Source organism: Peromyscus eremicus, chromosome 8a (assembly GCF_949786415.1).
Source record: "Peromyscus eremicus chromosome 8a, PerEre_H2_v1, whole genome shotgun sequence".
Classification (NCBI taxonomy): Eukaryota; Metazoa; Chordata; class Mammalia; order Rodentia; family Cricetidae; genus Peromyscus; species Peromyscus eremicus.
In genome coordinates this window covers 27,010,003-27,029,079 of record NC_081423.1, presented here as the reverse complement: position 1 = coordinate 27,029,079, position 19,077 = coordinate 27,010,003, and the positions used below count along the sequence as shown (strand labels likewise).

The 19,077-nt window shown below is 48.4% G+C and overlaps 1 protein-coding gene across 1 annotated transcript in view; it reads right to left on the bottom strand.

Moving 5' to 3' along the window:
* Ccnjl (cyclin J like) overlaps positions 1–18,833 on the bottom strand; it is a 57,935-nt gene extending 39,102 nt beyond the window's left edge. The window contains exon 1 of the mRNA XM_059270365.1: positions 18,742–18,833. Within this exon, the coding sequence (XP_059126348.1) occupies positions 18,742–18,804 (63 nt within the window). The 5' untranslated portion in view covers positions 18,805–18,833. The remainder of the gene's footprint in view (positions 1–18,741) is intronic.
* Between the last annotated feature and the right edge of the window lie 244 nt (positions 18,834–19,077).

The window sequence follows — 19,077 nt, the reverse complement described above, 5'->3', positions numbered from 1 at the left end:
TGTCCTTAGAGGCCAGAAGAGGGCATCAGACACCCTGGAACTGGAGTTAGAGGCAGTTGTAAGCCACCCGATGTGACTGCTGGGTATTAAACCTGGGTCCTTTGCAAGTGCATCAAATATTCCTAACCACTGACTCATCTCTCCAGCTTTTCACTAAAATACCCAAATGATCTTTTATGACTTCTTCCCACCCCTGTGCCCACCACCACACACACAGGGTTTCTCTGTGTAGTCCTGGCTGTCCTGGAACTCAAGAGATCCACTTGCCTCTGGGATTAAAGGTGTGGGACCACCACCAGCTCCTTTATGATTCAGAGGGATTCAGAATAAAAGACAATGGATTCTCTAGAGTTTTCTTTAGACAACTTTCAGAACATAGGATCACACACAGCTTCCTGCTTCCCCCTCAGAGCAATTTTCAATGGCTGCATAGCATTTTGTGGCAATGTACTGTGAGCCCTGATTTTAGAAATGTGGGCTGCTGTTCCTCTTCCTTTGGCCCTCTGTTGTCCCAGTGTTCTTTAGAGAGACCTTCCCAAACTTCTGTCCCATATGACCGCATCCCAGTAGGGATGCCTGGCCAGGTCTGCAAAGATCTCACAACCGACAGGTATTTCTAAACAACACAGTAAGGACCGAATGAATTCCTATTGAATTAGTGAAGGCATGTGTGAATAAATGAATGGAATGTCTTTGGCCTTTTATGCTCTCCTTTTCCCTCAGGCACTCTTAGCTATCCTGCATCCTTCTCTTGGTAACCAATGCGGGGGTGTCACAGCCCACAGAGGGACTCCCCCTTTCTGTGACACAGGGGCAGCACTTCTGAGACAGGAAGAGCCAGCCATTCAGGGGGAAGCGGAAGTGGTGATGCCAGGTCAGGTTTGATTTCTTTAGAACCACGGCTCCTGGGGCCAGGGAGACAGCCAGCTCAGAAGGAAAAGGTGCTTGCCACCATGCCTGATGATCCTCGGGACCCACATTGTGAAAGATGAGAACCAAGCCCAGTAAGTTGTCCTCTGACTTCCACACAGGATGCACACATCTGTGCACACACACACACACACACACAAACACACACACACACACACACACACACACACACACACACACACACACGAGTGCATACACAAAGCAAGTGAAAAATAAATGCAATATATATTTAAAGAAACCACCGTTGGAGAACCAACCTGGGAGTCCTCCAGTAGAAAGAGCGTTACCCTGGAGGGAGAGTTCAGGGAAACAAGGATACATCAATCATAACCTGCACAAAGTCCCCACACTGAGCTACATATACAGGCAGTGGGGATGCCTGGCCAGGTCTGCAAAGATCGCAGATATGTGCCCCATCCCCTCCGCCATCCCTCCTGCTCAGTGGCACCGACCCTGGTAGAGTAGCAAACTCTTCCATGTCTGTGTTGGACTTAGAAGGGCTGACAGCACTAGGGTGCAGGGCCAGCCCCAAGTGCGGGGGCACAAGACGGGAGCCAGAGCCAGCCTTGGAGCTGCTCAGCCACGGAGGGCGATGACCCCCTGAAACCTTGGCATCTGAAGGTCAGGGCACTCTGAAGTCCAACAAGTTACCACTAGCTTCCTCTATTGGGGTGGAAGCGACACCCCCAATTTTCACCCCTGGTATCCTGGTCTGCATTCTTTCCTTCAGGCAGCGGCTTACACGTCATTTCCCTGTCAAGTGTCTGTCAGTCACTCCCTAAGCATCTCCGACTTTTTATCCACTCATGTCCATGGGCTCACTCACTCACTCTCACTGCCCCTCCCACACAGACTGTTAGCAGCATGGGGGTGGGGACGAGGCTCACGTCATTCAGCTTGTGACCCCAATACGTGATACAAAAGAGACGCTCGACAACTGCCCGAAGCTCCTATTTTTGAGAACGGCACACACTGGTAGAACTACATAGGTGAGGGCAATCTCAGCGCTCATCTCAGTGGGCAACTGTAACACGCATGAAGACCAGCGGGGAAGTCTGAGAAATTGGGTGAACTGGAGTCCAGAGAAAGAGGAAGCATTTTTCTTGCTTAAGTATAGATAGGACAGGTGCTTTCACAGAGCCTTGTGAGCCTCAAGAAGAATTATAAGTATGAGCAAAGTACAATGACTGACATGCATGAAAATATCATAATGAAACCAACCCATTATTTTTATGTACCTAGATATATCTTGTGATGTTTTTAGTTTTAATAAAGTTTATGAAGAATTTATTAATATTAGAGAAATTTCTTTTTTTTTTAAACTTTAAAAAGAACGATACAGGGGTTGGGGATTTAGCTCAGTGGTAGAACGCTTGCCTAGCAAGTGCAAGGCCCTGGGTTCGGTCCTCAGCTCCGGAGGAAAAAAAAAAGAACGATACATTATTTACCTACCAGACCCATCAAAGGCAATGTTTCCCAATGTGTGTTCCCTGAAGGCAATCAGTCTTGTGACATGCTTCCTAAAGAAAAGGGTTCCATAGGCCAGTTTGGGAAACAACGCACACCACACTGCTCACTCCTAAAGTACCTATCAACACAGTTCCTGAAACATTAGTATGGTGAAGAATCTTTATATAATTTGGGGGAACTGTACATTAAATTTATTTTGCCACAGCATACCACCACCTCTTTTTTTGGAGGGGCAGAGTGACAACATTCCAGAAAGCCTGGACTGAAACAGAGCTTTACTGATAAGCCGCGTGTGGGAAAGGGAAACTCCAGAGCGTCCTCAAGGCGGGACTCTGGCGAAAATCCCTGGCGCAGTGCTTTATAATCTGATGAGTCCTTTAAACCCAGAGATTTATGAAAAGCTGGCTGAGATTAAGAACTGCAGCTTCCACCTGCTAAACTGCCTGGGTACGAATTTCCCCGTGGCCATGATACTAGCAGACCGAGAGATGTCTTTGACATCTGGTATAAGGAAGTCCCAGGCAGCCAAGGGTTCAGTGCCTACCAAAGGTACAAGGACTAGCATCAGGATTAAACACACAGCTGTACCCTTTCTCATACATAACACTTTATACCTCACAGTCCTGGTGGCTTCCAGTCCTCTGTAAACACTGACTTGCCTCCCCCACGGAAGCCCTGTGTGTTTCAGATTGCTAGACTATGAGACATGCCGCCTTAAGGCAAGGAAGGACAGCACCTTTCTTGTTGCTCACTGAAATCCAGCTCCCCAAGCTTCTACACCTCTCCCGGGATTTCATGTGTGTTTGAAATTTCTCAGTATGATAAACAATTTTGCATCGTCTTCTGATAAATACAGAGTTCTACTGGACATTCATACAGACAGATTTAAACACAACATTTGGAAGCCTATGTGTTTATCATAAAGCAAGAGGTGAGGAAATACCATGTGCAACTAGTGACCGACAGGAAGTGGAGACTTGCAAATCTCAAAAGAAAACGCAAGAAGGGGGAGGGGGAGGGGGAGGGGGAGGGGCTTTTCAAAGGCCTCTGAGTGAGGCCCCAGCCTCCCCTCCTCCCCTCAGCCTATTGCTTCTCCTGCCTGAGGAGACAGACAGTTTCAACATTCTCCAAAAGCCAACAATGCTGGTAACATCCCCTTCTGCGGAAGTTGGGCCCGACTTCCTTCCAGCAGGGTGAGAAGTCACGCCTGTGACACCCGTCACTGGCCCCCTGGACTCCTCAGCAAATGGCAGATGGGTCAGTTCCCCATATCTCCTCATTCCTGAGAGCCACAGTTGCTGGCCCTCTAAGCAACACTCAGTACCAGGCCCAGCTACAGCCAGGACAGCGACCACACGTCACACATGCCTGTTCGCCCCTCACTGGTCTGCCATCCCACTCAGACCCCTGAGTCCCCTCTCCAAACAACCCCACAGATAACATTTAGGGTCTCCTTCATCACACCCCCAAGGTCTTCAAGTCAGCCAGCTTCCTGATATGAGCACATCCCTCATACCTCCTGGATGGAAGAGACTCCTCATCCTCCTACACCCTCTTATCTGGGGTCAGACCAATGTGACCCTGCTTCACTGCTGGCTTTCTAATTGATCCAGTCTTACAGCTAGCTCTCTTCTCTGGGTCCCTCCTCCACCACCTCCTACTCTTTCTCTTCCTCTCGACCTCCCTCCCTCTCCCCTCCCTTTAACAGCCAGCCTCACCCCCTTCTCTGTCGTGCCCCCCCCGCCCCCCCCCCGCCCCCCCCCCCGTCTGCTGGGGAGTGAACCAAGGTCTGCACGTGCTAAACCATCCCTCTGTGACGCCAGTCAGCACTGATATTCCCCTGAGGGCCCTGAAGCACCTCACTGATACTCCTAGCTCCTGTCACTCATCTTCAGATTCCTTTTATGGCTTCTCCTAGGCACCTTAGTGAAGCCCACTGTGGATGGATAGGAAATGAACTCCCACCATTACTTCCGAGTTGGGACTATTCTCCCCTGCTCTCAAATGACAGTGAGTTGACCACATGCATCAGGATCTCCTAAAGGCTGGCTTACAAATAGCGACTCCTCCCTATGCAAGGGTCAGCGGGGTCTCCTTTAAATTCATGTCGGCCTAGGACTTCAGAATGTAACCTTACTGGGACACAGAATCCTCCCAGGCGAACTTGAGTTAAAATGGGGTCATAGTGGGTTAGGACAGTTCCTCTAGAGAAAAGAAATAGGGACTAGAGCAAGGGCTCAGTAGTTAAGAGCACTTGTTCCTGCATAGGATCAGGGCTCAGTTCCCAGAACCCATACGGTGGCTCACAATTATCCATACGTTGAGTTCCAAGGGATCCAATGCCATCTTCCGACCTCCAAGGGCCCCAGGCACACAAGTGGTATACAGACATACATGCAGGTAAAACACTCACAAACAAGATAAAACAAATTTTTCATTTGTTTGGTGTCTTTCAGACAGGGTTTCTCTGTTTAACAACCCTGGCTGTCCTGGAACTCCCTCTGTAGACCAGGCTGTTCTGAACTCACAGAGATCTGTCCGCCTCTGCCTCCTTAGTGCCGGGATTAAAGGCGTGCACTACCATGGTTGGCAGATAAAATAATCTTAAAAAAAAAAAAAAAAAAACTTTTTTAAAACACAAAACAGACAGACAGAAAGAAGACAAGGTAAAGAGAGACACAGTGAAAACCCTGTTAAGACAGAGCAGGGACTGGAAAGACTCAACTAGAAGTCAAGGAGTACCACAGACTGCCATCAAGCACCGGAAGCCGGGAGAGGCAGGAACGGACCCCTCGGAGCGCTGACGCCATGATTCAGACTTGTACCTCAGCACCAGGAGATTACATTTCTGCTGTGTGAAATCCCCCAGCCACTTCTTTGATGCAGCAGCCTACGAATGACATTCATCTCTCCAGCTCCCGACTCAGGGAATCGAGAGTTCAGGAAACTGCACCAGCACTTGGCTGTACTCTGCAAGCCAGTTCAAAAAGGGTAAAAGTTTCTACATTCAAATCACAGAGGCTCCCAAGGCTTCGTGTGCAGTCAGCTGAGGGGGAAATAAAAAGTACCACATAAAAGGGCTGCTAGGAATGTTTGAGCAATTATTCTTCCTCCTCCCCCTCTCCCTCCCCTTCTTCAGACACGGTCCTCATCTATCCTAGGCTGTCTTCCAATTTGCTATGTGTCCAGAGATGACTTTGAACTTCTGATCCTCCTGCCTCCACTTCCTGAGAACTGGAATTATAGGTATGTGCCACCATGCTGTTTTATGTGATGCTGAGGATAAAATCCAGGGTTTTGTGCACGCTGCGCAAGCATTCAAACAACTGGTTCCATTCTTTGCCTCTCCGAAGTCACTTCCATAACCAGATGAAAATATGTGTACTAGGCATTCGTTCGGCAGTCTAGGGCAGGTGCCCTGTAGGCATCCAGTAAACACCAGCGACTTCCTTTAGCAGGCAGCTTGTCTTTCAACATTACTAGACAGGGTTTCCTTTTGGGACTCTCCAAGAACAATGTTTGCTGGGAAAATGCTGGGCATCCCCAGCTATGGATCCCCTTTATTCCAACCAGGGAGCAACAAGCAGCCTTTCGCTTCTGTGACCTAATGCCTAAACCTAAGGGCATACACACTTCCTGCACTGGTTTACACGCCACTGCCTTGGATGACTACAAACCCCCTGAGAACCGGGGGCCCAATAACCATGAGCCAGCACGCCTGTCTCACATTCTCCTCACAGCTCTCCACGTGCTTTGGGGATAAGGTGTAAACTTCTAGGGAGATCAGCATCCCCAAAACTCTCTTGGTCCATCCCCATCTTCCTCTAAATCACCAAGATAGTCCTCATGGGGATCATGCTTTGTGTGACTGGCACATGCTGCCCTGGGCCATGCTAGAGCAACTCTTCCATATCTGTCTCTACCTGCCCTCATCTTTCAAAACACATTCTCTATAGCTTTTCATTACTCCCCAGGCAAACCCTCTCGCCTATTGTACAGGGACAGTGTGTGTGTGTGCGGAGCCATATTGAACTTCCCAAACTACCAGCTTTGTGGTCTTAGTAAGTTATTCAATTCTCTAACTTAGCCCGTCCTATCTGTAAGATCCCAGGGCACTGGAGAGGGCTTAGCAACAGAATGGAAATCTAGCTCTTAGCAGACAGCTGAGCACTCATTAAATGGTGGCTACTACCTACAGATGTCAGCTTGTGTGCACACAGTAAGCACATGTTAAAGGTATACCGTCACTGCAGACTCGTGTGAGCCTTAGCATATGGCTGTAAGTGGTTTTATAATGTCCTTATGTATGCTAAGGTTCTCAGGCAGGGCAGATTTGGGGATATGGTTTCCCCTGGCAGAGCATCAGGAATAGTGAGTTATATACAGAGCTCATCAAACGCTGTAGATGAAGAGGCTCTGCAGTCGGCCATACTGATTGCTGTTAAAGTGAAGACAATCCAAACAGATATCCGAAGATTGCTTCCCCCAACTCAGGGGCAGCAAAGCCTAATGTGGATGCATTGACTTCTTCCCTCCTGATTAGAATCTCCTCCCTGAGAAATGTTATCTCCTGGGTGGTCCCCCACCTCGGTCAGGTGTCTCCCAGAAACTACTTTATGGTTGGGTTTTAAAGTAACCACAAGAGATGGGCAAAATTTTACAAGATTCGAATTTCGGAAGGCCAAGGCAGGAGGATGGCAAGTTTGAGGTGAGCCTGGGCTACGCAGCGACTCTGTCTATAAATACACAGACTATGAGAACTGAAGCCTGGAGTGCTCAGGGTGATGGAGAATTCTCTCGGTGGCTGGGTTCAGGAAATGCACACAGAGAAGAGCATGAGAAGGCAGAAGGGTTAAAATGTTCATGAAATCGAGTCTTCGTTTGCAGCTCTGTCTAAACCAAAGTTAGTGGGAAAGGAGCCCGATGTCAGCACCAAGTCAAACGCTTTGGACACCACCCACCTTCACGCCCAGCTCAGGGATGGCCCCGGTGTCATCTGTGTGAGGGGGGGTCCATGCTGTGCCACCCCCAATCGCTACCCTACAGTTGTAAAATTCTGCCCATCTCTTAGTACATGGGGGAGGTGCTTAGCCTTACTGCAACTTGATATGCCATGTTTTGTGAACATCCATAGGAAGCCTGTCCTTTTCTGAACAGAAACCGAGGAGGAGTGGACTGGGAGGTGGGAACAGAGGGGGGAGGGAGGAAGGGACTGGGAGGAAGAGAAAGGAGGGGAAACTGAGGCCAGAATATAAAAAAAAAAAAAAAAGGTAAGTCTTGAGACAGGTGTGGTGGCACAAGCCTTTAAACCCAGCACTCAGGAGGCAGGGTGGATCTCTGTGAGTTCGAGGCCAGCCTGGTCTACAGAGTGAGGTCTAGCTCAGTCAGGGCTACACAGAGACAACAACAACAAAGCTGTGTCTTGGCTAAGGTGCACTCCAGGGACAGTGGGTGGCAAGGTTTCACACATCTAACTTTCCTACTTACTAGGGGCCTGAAGTACGTATTCAAAGTCTTGAGGCTGCTTTTCTACCAGTATGACAGAATTACTAGTACCTAGGCTGCATGCCCCTCCAGACTGTGGCAATGGGGAAGTTCAAGGAGGCAATGTGGGCTGTGATGCACAGTCCTTGGTTGCATAAGGCGTCTGTGATGAGCATACACTGACAAGGACCCCTGTGCAACAGCACGCCCTGCTCAGGACAATGAGGTGTAGTCCTCGCCCTCAGGAGCTAACCACAAGAAGGGAGGTGGGGCAGGTGGATCCCTGGGGGCTTCCTGGCCGTCAGTGTAGGGAACAGGTGAGCTCAAGAAACTTGGTCTGATGTCTCAAGTGAGCAAAGCATAGTGGTACACGCTTTAATCCTGACATTCAGGAGACAGAGGCCAGTGCATCTCTGTGAGTTCAAGGCCAGCCTGCTCTGCATAAAGAGTTCCAGGCCAGCCAAGGTTGTAAAGTGACAGACTGTCACACACACCCAAAAAAGTACGAAGTGACTGGCTTAGATAACACCCCTCCCACCACACACACACACACACACACACACACACACACACACACACGTGAGAATCTGGGGGAGGCAGGCAGAGAGAGACAGACCGAGGAGGGGAATGCAAAATAAATTTGTCTAAAAAAAATTTAATGGGTTAAAAAAAAACCAAGGGGAAACAAACCCACAAACAAAAATCATAATGGTTAGGCTTCAGAGTCAGAGGTGCTCAGAATTGATTGGATTTTTTTTTTCTTGTGACTTTATCACAAATTGTCAACAATAGAAAAGATAAGGCTATCTATGAGGTCTACTCTAATGACTCCAGACTCTGGCACCATCTGCTCCAGCGACCTGCATGAGACCCCGAGCCTCGGGATAATTGAAACTCTGCTTCCAACGCATCCAATTACCGAGTGGCTGCCACCCGCAGTACATTGCAGTGCCAGGGTTAAGAGGGGGCAAGAGTTTTCCAGCAAAGGCTCCCGACAGCCCCTACCCAGCCCCTCACAGGGTCCTAGGCCCATTCCTTACTACAGAGGCCTAAGAGAGTGCCCTTCCCATGCCTTTGTGTTTGGGGGCATTCTCACTCTGGGGCCCTGGTCATTTTTACACACAGCCAATGAGACATCACTTTTAGCTGATCCAAGGGCACTAATTTTTTTTTTTTTTACAGGGATTCTACCTGGGCTAGCAACGTTAGTGGTAAGCAAGCTTCATCACCATCAATAGCATACATTGCTGTACCCTCTTGAGAATTTGACTGGTGACAGGCAAGGTTCTTACAATTCTATCTTGTCATGCACAACTTCATTTTAGGAATTTATCCCTAGACAGGCAGGCAGATAAGGCTCTTCACCACAGTGCAATAGGCAATTAAATGATTCACTTGAAATAACCCAACAGATAATCAAGGGAAGAATGGCTGCTCAAACTGTTATAACAGACCCCCGAAAGGCAAAATGTCACAGAAGAATCACAAAAGCATCGTGTTATGCTGAAAGGCAGAGAAGAGGGCATATGTGACTCCATTTACACGCACAGGAAATCATAGAAAAGACTAATCCTAAGCTGCAGGAAGAAGAAGTAGGTTATGGATGATCTGGGGTTGGGAGCAGGAGTGGGTGACTGAGAGGAATAGGGAGCTTCCTAGGTTCAGGTGACATCTGTTCTGATCATGCTAGTTACATGTTTATACACATCCTTGAAAACTCACAATACACTGTGAACTGTGTGCACACTTCATACCTGTGCATCCTACTATATGTCAGCATGTCAGTCACACTTGAACTTGACAAAAGCAAGTGAGCATTGGAACTTAATCCTACAGCAAAGAAATCATGGTACAACTATAAAGTTAAGCACTGTGCACGATGTTGGTAAATTCCTAAAGACACAGGCTAGACATGGTGGCATGTTAATTTCAGAACTTATAAGCTACAGCAGGAGGATCACAGGTTCATAACTAGCCTCGATCTTTTTTCTTAAATGTGTACGGATGTTTTGCCTGTGTGTATGTTTGTGTGCCAAGTGAGTGCAGTACCCAAGGAGACCAGAAGAGGGCGTTAGATCCCCTGGAACTGGAGTTACAGATGGTTGTCAGCTGCTATGTGGGTTTTGGGAATTGAATCTGGGTCCTTTGGAAGATCAGAGCAGCCAGGGCTCTTAACCACTGAGCCATCTCTCCAACTCCTCTTGTGTTTAGTTTTGAAAATTTCTAAACAGACAAATTCATATTGTCTGTCTGTCTGTCTGTCTCTCTTTCTCTCTCTCTCTCTCTGAGTGTGTGTGTGTGTGTGTGTATGTGTGTGTGTGTGTTGTGTGTGTGTGTGTGTTGTGTGTGTAAACCTCAGTATCACCTCATTCTGCTAGGTGCTCACATTCGGGAAAATCTCTGGCTGCATTTCCTTTGCCCAAGGGGATGATACATGACTTTAGAAGACAAAGAGCAAGTCAAGGGCACAGGCTCAGGGCCAGCTCCAGCCTTCCAAGCTCTGCCTTCCTTTAGCTAGTGAGTACAGGCTTCCCCAGCAACCAGGATGCCAGCCCAGTCTTTGTGTCACATGCTTCTGAGGCTGGAGGGTCACTAAAAGCACACATCCTTGTCTTCTCGCAGGGACAGTGTGTGGTCCAGAACTCAAAAGAGTTGAGCTTCCTCAAGACAAGAAGCATCCAGACCAAGTCTCCCCTGGGTGCTGTGTTCACACTTTGGTACCCTAAGGCCTGAGGTCTCACATGAACACACATTTTATCCTATCCTCTTATGAGACACTTACAAGGAGTCGAGCCTCATGGTACAGGCTGGTCATTCCAGCTATATGGAAGGCTGGGGCAAGGGGATCAAAATTCAGGCTAGCCTGGGCAACTGAGGAAGACCTTGCCTCAAATCAAAAAGTGAAAAAAGAAAAAGAGGGCTGGGGATGTAGCTCCGTGGTAGAGCACTTGCCTAGGACATATGAGGTCCTCAGTTCAATTACCAGTACCACACACACACACACACACACACACACACACACACACACACACTGAAAAAACAGATGTGATGCACTGGGCTCAGGGGCTGCACAGCTGTACAGCTGAATGCCATCTGGAATGCCACTTAGCCCCCAGCAGCTTTCCATCCTCTTTGGTCAGTCTTCCATCCCATCCGTATCCCCATCCTGGGCAGCTCAAGTCAGCTCTGCAGCTCAGACAGCAGGAAACTCTCGGTACTATAGTCTTAGTTACTTTCACTTCCAGGAAGGGGCCGCCAAGACAGCCGCTTAGAGCGACACTGAAGGCCACAGGCATGAGACAGCCCTGCTGCTACGGCGGGCTAGGGCTGGTTGAGACCAACACTAGACAGATGCCACCGTCAGCAGTGGCCAGGACATCTTCTCACTGGAGCACTGGGTGTGTCTCAGACGTATGGAAAACGGCCCCCTGTGTACAAAGGGGTTCAGAACTCAAAAGAGGAAAGGGAGTGGAAAAGCCAAACGGACAATAATAGCCAAGCTGGGCTGTTTTGTTTACTGGCCAGTTTATTTTGTTCTTTCAGGGATTTAATTTAGGGTCTCAGGAATACTAGGCAAGAACTCTTTGGCTGAGCTGAATTTCTTACCTTTATATCATTACTTACTTACTTGTTCATTCATTTATTTATTTTGTGTTTTTGAGGCAAGGCATTCCTCTGTAGCCCAGGATGGCCTGGAGCTCTCTATGTAAGGCAGACTGTCCTTAAACTCACGACAGTCTTCCTGACTCCGCCTTTTGAGTGCTGGGATCACAGACATGAGCCACCACACCCAGCTGTCCTCTGCCCTTTTTAAACTTAACTTTTGAGACAGGATGTCAGTAAGCTGTCTTGGGCTGGCCTTAAACTTGCTCTAGGCAGGCCTTGAACTTTCAATCCCCCTGCCTCAGCTTCCTGAGTAGTGGAATTGAAGGCCGGCACCACTAGGCCTGGCTCCTAGTCAGACTTTTGAACATGGACTTGGGTCACATTTTTCTTTTAGGAGACAGAGACTCAGGCCGAGTGTGAAGAAATAAAAGGAATTTAAGACAGGTGACAAGAGCCCACTGTGTCTACCCAAGGGCAGGCGGTGGCAGAGGCCATGTTTCTTCAAGGCAAGAGTATCTTACTCAGGTGAGGCCCCAAGCATGGCCAGGATCCACCAAAGAGGGTGTGCTTGACAACAGCGCTTCCGAACGCCCGGAGTGAAGCCAGCACCTTCAGCTGCTGGCATCGGAGGGTGGTTTAGGAAAAGCACAGTTCCTTGAGACCATGGCATAATGAAACAGACTACAGTGTCTTGGACAACAGAACTTAAATCCCCTTCCGGCCCAGCTTATGTTCCCACTCCTTGCTAAAACATTTTTTCAAAAGTGACTTTAAGATAGTTATTCATTCTGTGCCTTACAGGTCCCCATCTGTAAAATGGGCAGAATCCCAGCACTGGAACCAAAATGGCGGATAAACAAGATACTACGTGGACAGATGCTAGCAAGGTGTAAAATGTATAGTAAGTAGAGCAGCTGTAATAGTTTCACCATTGAACAAAACCTTTGTCGTCGCTGTGCTGGAAGATAACTGTAATAAATGCAATCACAAACTACTAAAAAGGTCCTTTACTAATCCACCGGTTCAAGACATGGTTTTGCAAAGCTGGGGACACAGCTTAGTGGGCGAATACCTGCCCGGCAATCACAGGCCCTGGGTCTGATCCCCAGCAATGCAAACAGAATCACAGCAAACAGAAACAGTCTCACAAGGGCAAGGTCTTCTCAGTGTGCAATGAAGCAGTTTCGGGAAGTAGGAGAAATGTGTCCGATAATACGGCGCTGAACAGATCTCACTCAGTCTAGGGCAGCACGAGAAGACCCTAAGGTACCCCATGACTTCCACTCCAGAAGACAGGGAGCACCTGGTGGAAAAGTGTCTAGGCTGTAGGCTCCTTAGAACCCAGAAACCTAGATCCACTATGTCATGTCAATGTGTGTGTGTGGGGGGGTGTCACATTGTGGGTTTAGGAGGAAGGACTCCATCCCGAAAACCTCTAAAGCCAGCATGAAATCACAGGCATGAGGGAGGGTCCTTAAACATTTTCTTTGCTGGCTTAATACCCCGCTCCTCCTAGTTGGAGAGTAAGGGCTACAACCTGGACAAAAATCCAGAGGAGATGAGAGCAAGCTTTGTCTATACTTGCTGCTCTTTGGGGGATAAAATTCAGGAAGGAAAATGGTTCCCCCGGCTAAGGTCTGGGAGAAATTACTCCTATTATCTGAGCTCAATCTGTAGTCATTTCTCCAAGATCACTACAGTGTACTTTGGTCCAGGCCAGGACACCTGCTTCTGTGGCTAATTGTTTTCTTACGACCCCACCCAGCATTATCTGAGAGGACAGTACCCAGGTGTCTCCGGAGCTGAGAAGGTGCCTTCCCCATGGTCCGGTGTATGACGCTTTAGCCAGCACTACGGTCAGCTCCAGCTGAACCAGGAGCCCCCACCATGCCAAAGACTAGGAATAGAAAAACACTACTGCACAGCTGTTCAACAAGTCTGAGTGAAGTCCTCGGGTTCCTTTTTCTAGACCCTCGGCATGCTGTGTGTATTAGGTGAGGCAGTGGCCCCTGAGGTCCCTCTGCACCATGATGAGGCATATCTCATGCCCACAGGCTGCTCACAGCCACGTTTGAATAGCTCCTGTATGGACAGCAAAGATCATAGAAAAGTAAATGCAAGATTAGAGAGGCTGAGACACAGTGGGGGTGAGCAAGGTGAGCCTCAAGGTAGGTGCCGTCTGTGCCCCACTTCTGTGTGCATCCCAAACTTCCGTGAACCTATTAGGTAGAAGACTGAAGACTGTATTAACTTTAAACTTAGGAGGGCACATTTTTTAGGGGGACAAAAAAAGAGCTCTAGGTTTTAATCTGATACTCAAAGGGGTATGCACCATAAAAACCATCACTACCACCATCCTCCACGCCTCCCGGGTGGTCATGATCTGCTCCTCTCTCAGGTTCAGCGCACAGGTGAGGGACAAATTTTCCTGTAGGAGTTACAGCTAGTGTTCAACCCACAGCAGACAGGTCGGAAGGGGTGAAGCTAAGGGGCAGTGTGTTTTAGGATTAAAGGGGTCTTCCATGGAAGCTTCAGGACCGAGAAGAAGGACCACAGGTGAAACTTAAGGACTTGGTGTGGGACAGAGGTGGCCTGGAAAGGGAGAAGTAGGAGACATTTCTCCAGAGACATTTGGTAGAAAGGCACCCTGCCCCCAATCCAGTCCTGAATCCTGTCTAGGCTGGGTGGAAGGTCTTTGGATGAACCATCTCATTCCTGGGTCCTGCTCTCCCTAGACACAGGGCTGTTAGCAAACTACCATGTCACTTTCACTTCTGAGTCTTACCCACCACTGTGCACTGGTCTCATGAGATGACAAACACCTTTTTCTGGGAGAAAGGGTAAGGTAAGTTCTCATGGAGTTCAGGTTGACCTCCAACTTGCTATGTAGCTGAGGCTGGCCTTGAACTCCCAATCTTCCTGCCTTCACCTCTCGAGTGTTGGTGTTATGGTTCTGTGCCACCACAAACTGCTAAGATGCCTTAAAAAAACAAACCTGAAATATGTGTGGTAAGCATGCATGTTTGTGTGCGTGTGTGCGTGCATGTGTGTGCACATGTGTGTAGAGGCCTGAAGTTAGCACTCAATGTCTTCTCCATTCACCCTTTATTTATTGAGGCAAGGTCTCTTGCTGAACCTGGAACTCCCCAATTCTGGCTAGTCTAGCTAGCCTGGTTGCCCTTAGCGTATCTTCTCTCTGCCTCCTGAGTTCTGGAATTACAAGTGGCTACCATGCCTGCCTGGATTCTATGTGCATGCTGGGGATTCGAACTCTGGTCCTCACACTTGCATGGCAAGTATTTTATCCACTGAGCCATCTCTCCAGACCTCTAAGATTCCTTTCTTACAGGGATCACTGTCACATTTAGGGACCCCAGGAGACTCTCCACAAACCTAAGCCTTAGCTGAGCACATATTATATGAAGGAGTTCACTGGGCTCCCACAAAACAATCCTAAGGGGGAAAGGAGACCAGCCACACACTTTCCACATAGCTCATATTCTTAGATTGTCTCCCTCGACCTTTAAATTCCTATAAAATATTTCTCCCCAGTTTAATGAATGATTCATTTTCCTCACTTTAAACATATAGGAAAGGCTCCATTCTAGACACGGAGGCCGCAGAACTGCATGAGACAGACTTAGGTGGACTCTTGTGAAGCATATATGTTTGGAATCAGGGGAAAGACAGCAAACTAAAAGTGGACAATTTCAGATACTAGTAAATTCTATAAAGAGAATAAAACAGGGCGATCTAACCGTGGCGTGGGGGGGATAATAAATTAGTGGGAGGATACTATGAGAATGGCTGAGAAACACAGACTACAAATGAATAGCCAGTACAAAGGCCCCGAGGCACGAAGAAACTTGACACGTTCAAGGGACGGAGAGGAAGTCAGTGTGACTCCAAGGGAGGGACACAGAGACAAGATAAGAGAGTGCTCTGTCAGGAAGTCCAGGTAATAGTGTGGACTGGGAATGTTGTTTGAATACTGTATTTATTCATAATGTGTACGGACATTTTGCCTGCATGGATACCTACGCACCATGTGCACACAAGTGCCCACAGAGACCAGAAGAGAGGGCGTTGGATGGCCTAGGACTGGAGTTACAGTTTGTTGTGAGCAGTCACGTGGGGGCTGGGAATTGAACCTGCGTCTTCCCTAAGAGCCACCAGTGCTCTTCATCACTGAACCATCTCCCCAGTCCTCTGGGAATTTTATTTTATTTTATTTTTTTTGGTTTTTCGAGACAGGGTTTCTCTGTGTAGCTTTGCGCCTTTCCTGGAACTCACTTGGTAGCCCAGGCTGGCCTCGAACTCACAGAGATCCGCCTGGCTCTGCCTCCCGAGTGCTGGGATTAAAGGCGTGCGCCACCACCACCGCCTGGCTCCTCTGGGAATTTTATTTGAAGAGCAGCAGGTCTTGAAGGAAGAAAGTGACACAATGGAATTCTGGGTATGGGGGAAAGAATGAACCAGAGCATCTGGGCCGAGAGAAGGTAAAGAGCCAGCTCAAGAGATGCCACCGTTACCAACTTGCATACAAAACCAAGACTTATTTCCACGGTGTTAAATTTTCCACATTACTGCATGACGCTACACCAGACTCTCCCATCTGATGGCGTGGGGCTCCCACTGTTCCCGAGGCGGCAGCTGTGCCCTCTGCAGCCATCAGGAGAGGATGGCTGGTAGCAGTTGCACCAGAACAATTGCACAGCCTGTATGCAAACATGCTTTGTGCTTGTCTGGCAACATTCAACCAAGGGTGAGTGTCCAGTGTGTGCCAGGCACTTGAAAAGGTGTTCTACAGTATTAAGAACACATTATTAGAGTTGATGTGTAATTTAAAAACAAAATCACCCTGTCTGGGAAAGATAATGGGCCAGCCCTTGTTCCTCAAAGACAGTAGACCAGCCGAGGTACCAGTCCCTTTACCATGCAATTTTCACTCAAAACTTGCATCAAGCCAAACACTCTTAAACATCTTTGAAGAGAGAGAAGAAATACAGCAAGAATACAGTCAGCAGGGTTTGGAGGAAGTGGGACATTGTAAGTAATGAGATTTGACCCTAAGGTCAGTTTCAAGCCTGGAATGTCTCAGGCAACTGAACTCTGAGTTACATTGTTTCCACACAGCTTTCTCTTCCCATCCGGTCCTAAACTATGTGCAGAAACCACTTGAGGCATGTTCAATCAGGAAGGCAAGTTCCCCAGTGGCCCTCACTACCTGCATTCATTCAGCCAATACTCCTAGAAAAGGACTAAGAACCTACCTCCTCTGACTCTGCTTTCTGGCCTTGACTTCTGACCTCCAACCTCGGAATGCTTAGTTAAAGGTGTGCAGTACCATGACTTGCTTTTGAAAAGAACTATTAGGACTCAATTTTGTCTCCACATCCCCCGACTGGAACATTCTATTCTGGAAAGAGCAAAGTAACATGGGAAAGCTATGAGAGAGAGAGAGAGAGAGAGAGAGAGAGAGAGAGAGAGAGAGACAGAGAGAGAGACAGAGAGAGAGACAGAGAGAGAGACAGAGAGAGAGAGAGAGAGAGAGACACACACAGAGAGAGAGACAGAGAGAGAAAGAGAGACAGAGAGAGAGACAGAGAGAGAAAGAGAGACAGAGAGAGAGAGAGAGAGAGAGAGAGAGAGAGAGAGAGAGAGAGAGATATCAACAGGTAGAGAAAAAGAGAAAAAATAAAGTATTCCTGTGACTGGAAGACACTGACTATCTGATAAGTCGTCCCCCCTCCCCCAAGAATCCGAGGACTCTTTCAACGACTGCCACAGAAGCTCAGTACACATGTGCTGGAAGGGGGACTCGATTCCACAGGGAGCCACATGCCCCAATAAGACAACTTCTGTCCTACATTGGGCTGACAAACCAGTTGAGAACACCTCTCCCCTAAATTCATGTCCACCTGGGACCTGAGAATGTGAACTTACTTGAAAGTCATATCCTGTCAGAGGTACCAGTTGAAGGACAGTTGTGTCCTACCGGGTTAGGGTGGGCTCCTATGAGAAAACGGACACAGACCCTCAGGCAGACCATATGAGATGACACCGAGGCAGACACTGTGAGGAAGCTAAGAGCACTCAGAATGCTGAGGCAACAGGGCCAGGAATTTGAGAACGGCTTGGACCATACAGTAGGTAGACAGCTAGTCTGAGCGTGCTGCACGCCAAGACCCTGTCTCAAAAGCAAGTTGGAAAGGTCATCTCTGGACCCTTCCAACATCAGAGAATAAATACATTGTTGCTGCAGGATGTCCTCCAGCTTCCAGTACTTTGTTACAGTAGCTCCACTTCCATAGGCACAGCAAGTGTCCAAACGACTCTTCCCAGCCCTGGTATAAGAGGGAAGAAACACAGAGAAGCCTCCAGTCCACTGGGCTTTTCCAGCCTCCCAGTGGCCACCAGCAGCCTGGGGAGGGGAGAAGAGCCAGGATCATGTTTCAGGCATCCCTACCTTCTACCACAGAAAGCCAACCGGCAGGGGAATTTCTGTTCTCTCCCTTGGCTTTCTAGCTTGCAACCTCTTCCAGTTAGTGTTTCTTTTCTTTCTCTTGTTTTGTGACAAGGTGTCACTAGGTAGCCCCCAGTCCTTCCTGGAATTCACCATGATGACTCCACTGGCCTTGAACTTGTGGGATCCTCCCGCTTCCTTCAGGCCTGGCTTTTAAATCCCAATCAGTTCCTACTTTAACAATGCATTCTCATCAACTACCTAATATTTCTAACTTTACTACTTTTATATAAATTTATTTAGGCATCTGCTTTACCACTGAGCTAGGCATCAGCCTAATAATTTTATCTTAAAAGCCATTGCTACATCATTATTACAATAAAAGGAAAAATCAGCATCATGTATGGCATGCAGACCTGGTGTATTATTATGTGTCTTTGAACACATAATACACACTGAAATGAGTACACAATATTTTTCTTAAGTCCATTCTTGTATCATTTAAAGTAATCTCCGGAGGTAAATCCAATGGGATAAGATAACTATTCTCCATTTAGTTGCCTGGAACTCTGCTCTCTTGAAAAACCGACTTCAAGTTCTTGGATCTCCAGGTCCTCTCCCTGGAGGAAGATCACACTCCCCCATGAAGGTAAAAGGGCCGGCGCACAAATAGGCACCAAGAGTTCCGAGTTCCCACGCGGGGCATCTTGAAAACACGTACACGAGAGCGAAAGTAATTCTAAATACCCAGTCCTTGCGAGTGACAAGGGCTGGGATGGACTGACCTTTTCGCGTAGGGTGCAGTGGACGTCCGAGGCGACGCGCCCTTCCCACCACGGCTCATCCATCACCGCCGCAGATCCGAGGCTACCGGGACCTCTGGGCGCACCCTACGAGGACACAGGGAGCTTCAGCAGCCGGAGACACTTTCCCCACCCCGCCTTCGGTCACCCTTATCCTAGTCCGTCCCTGTCCCCGTCCCGGACGGGAGCCCCCCCGCCCCCCCCCCCCCCCGCCCTGCTCTGCGGAACCGGTGGTCGCCTGCTGTCCTGTAAAGAGAGCAGTGTACCCTCCCCTCTCTCCGCCCGCCCAACCTGGGGCGATCTAGAACTGTGTGCAAC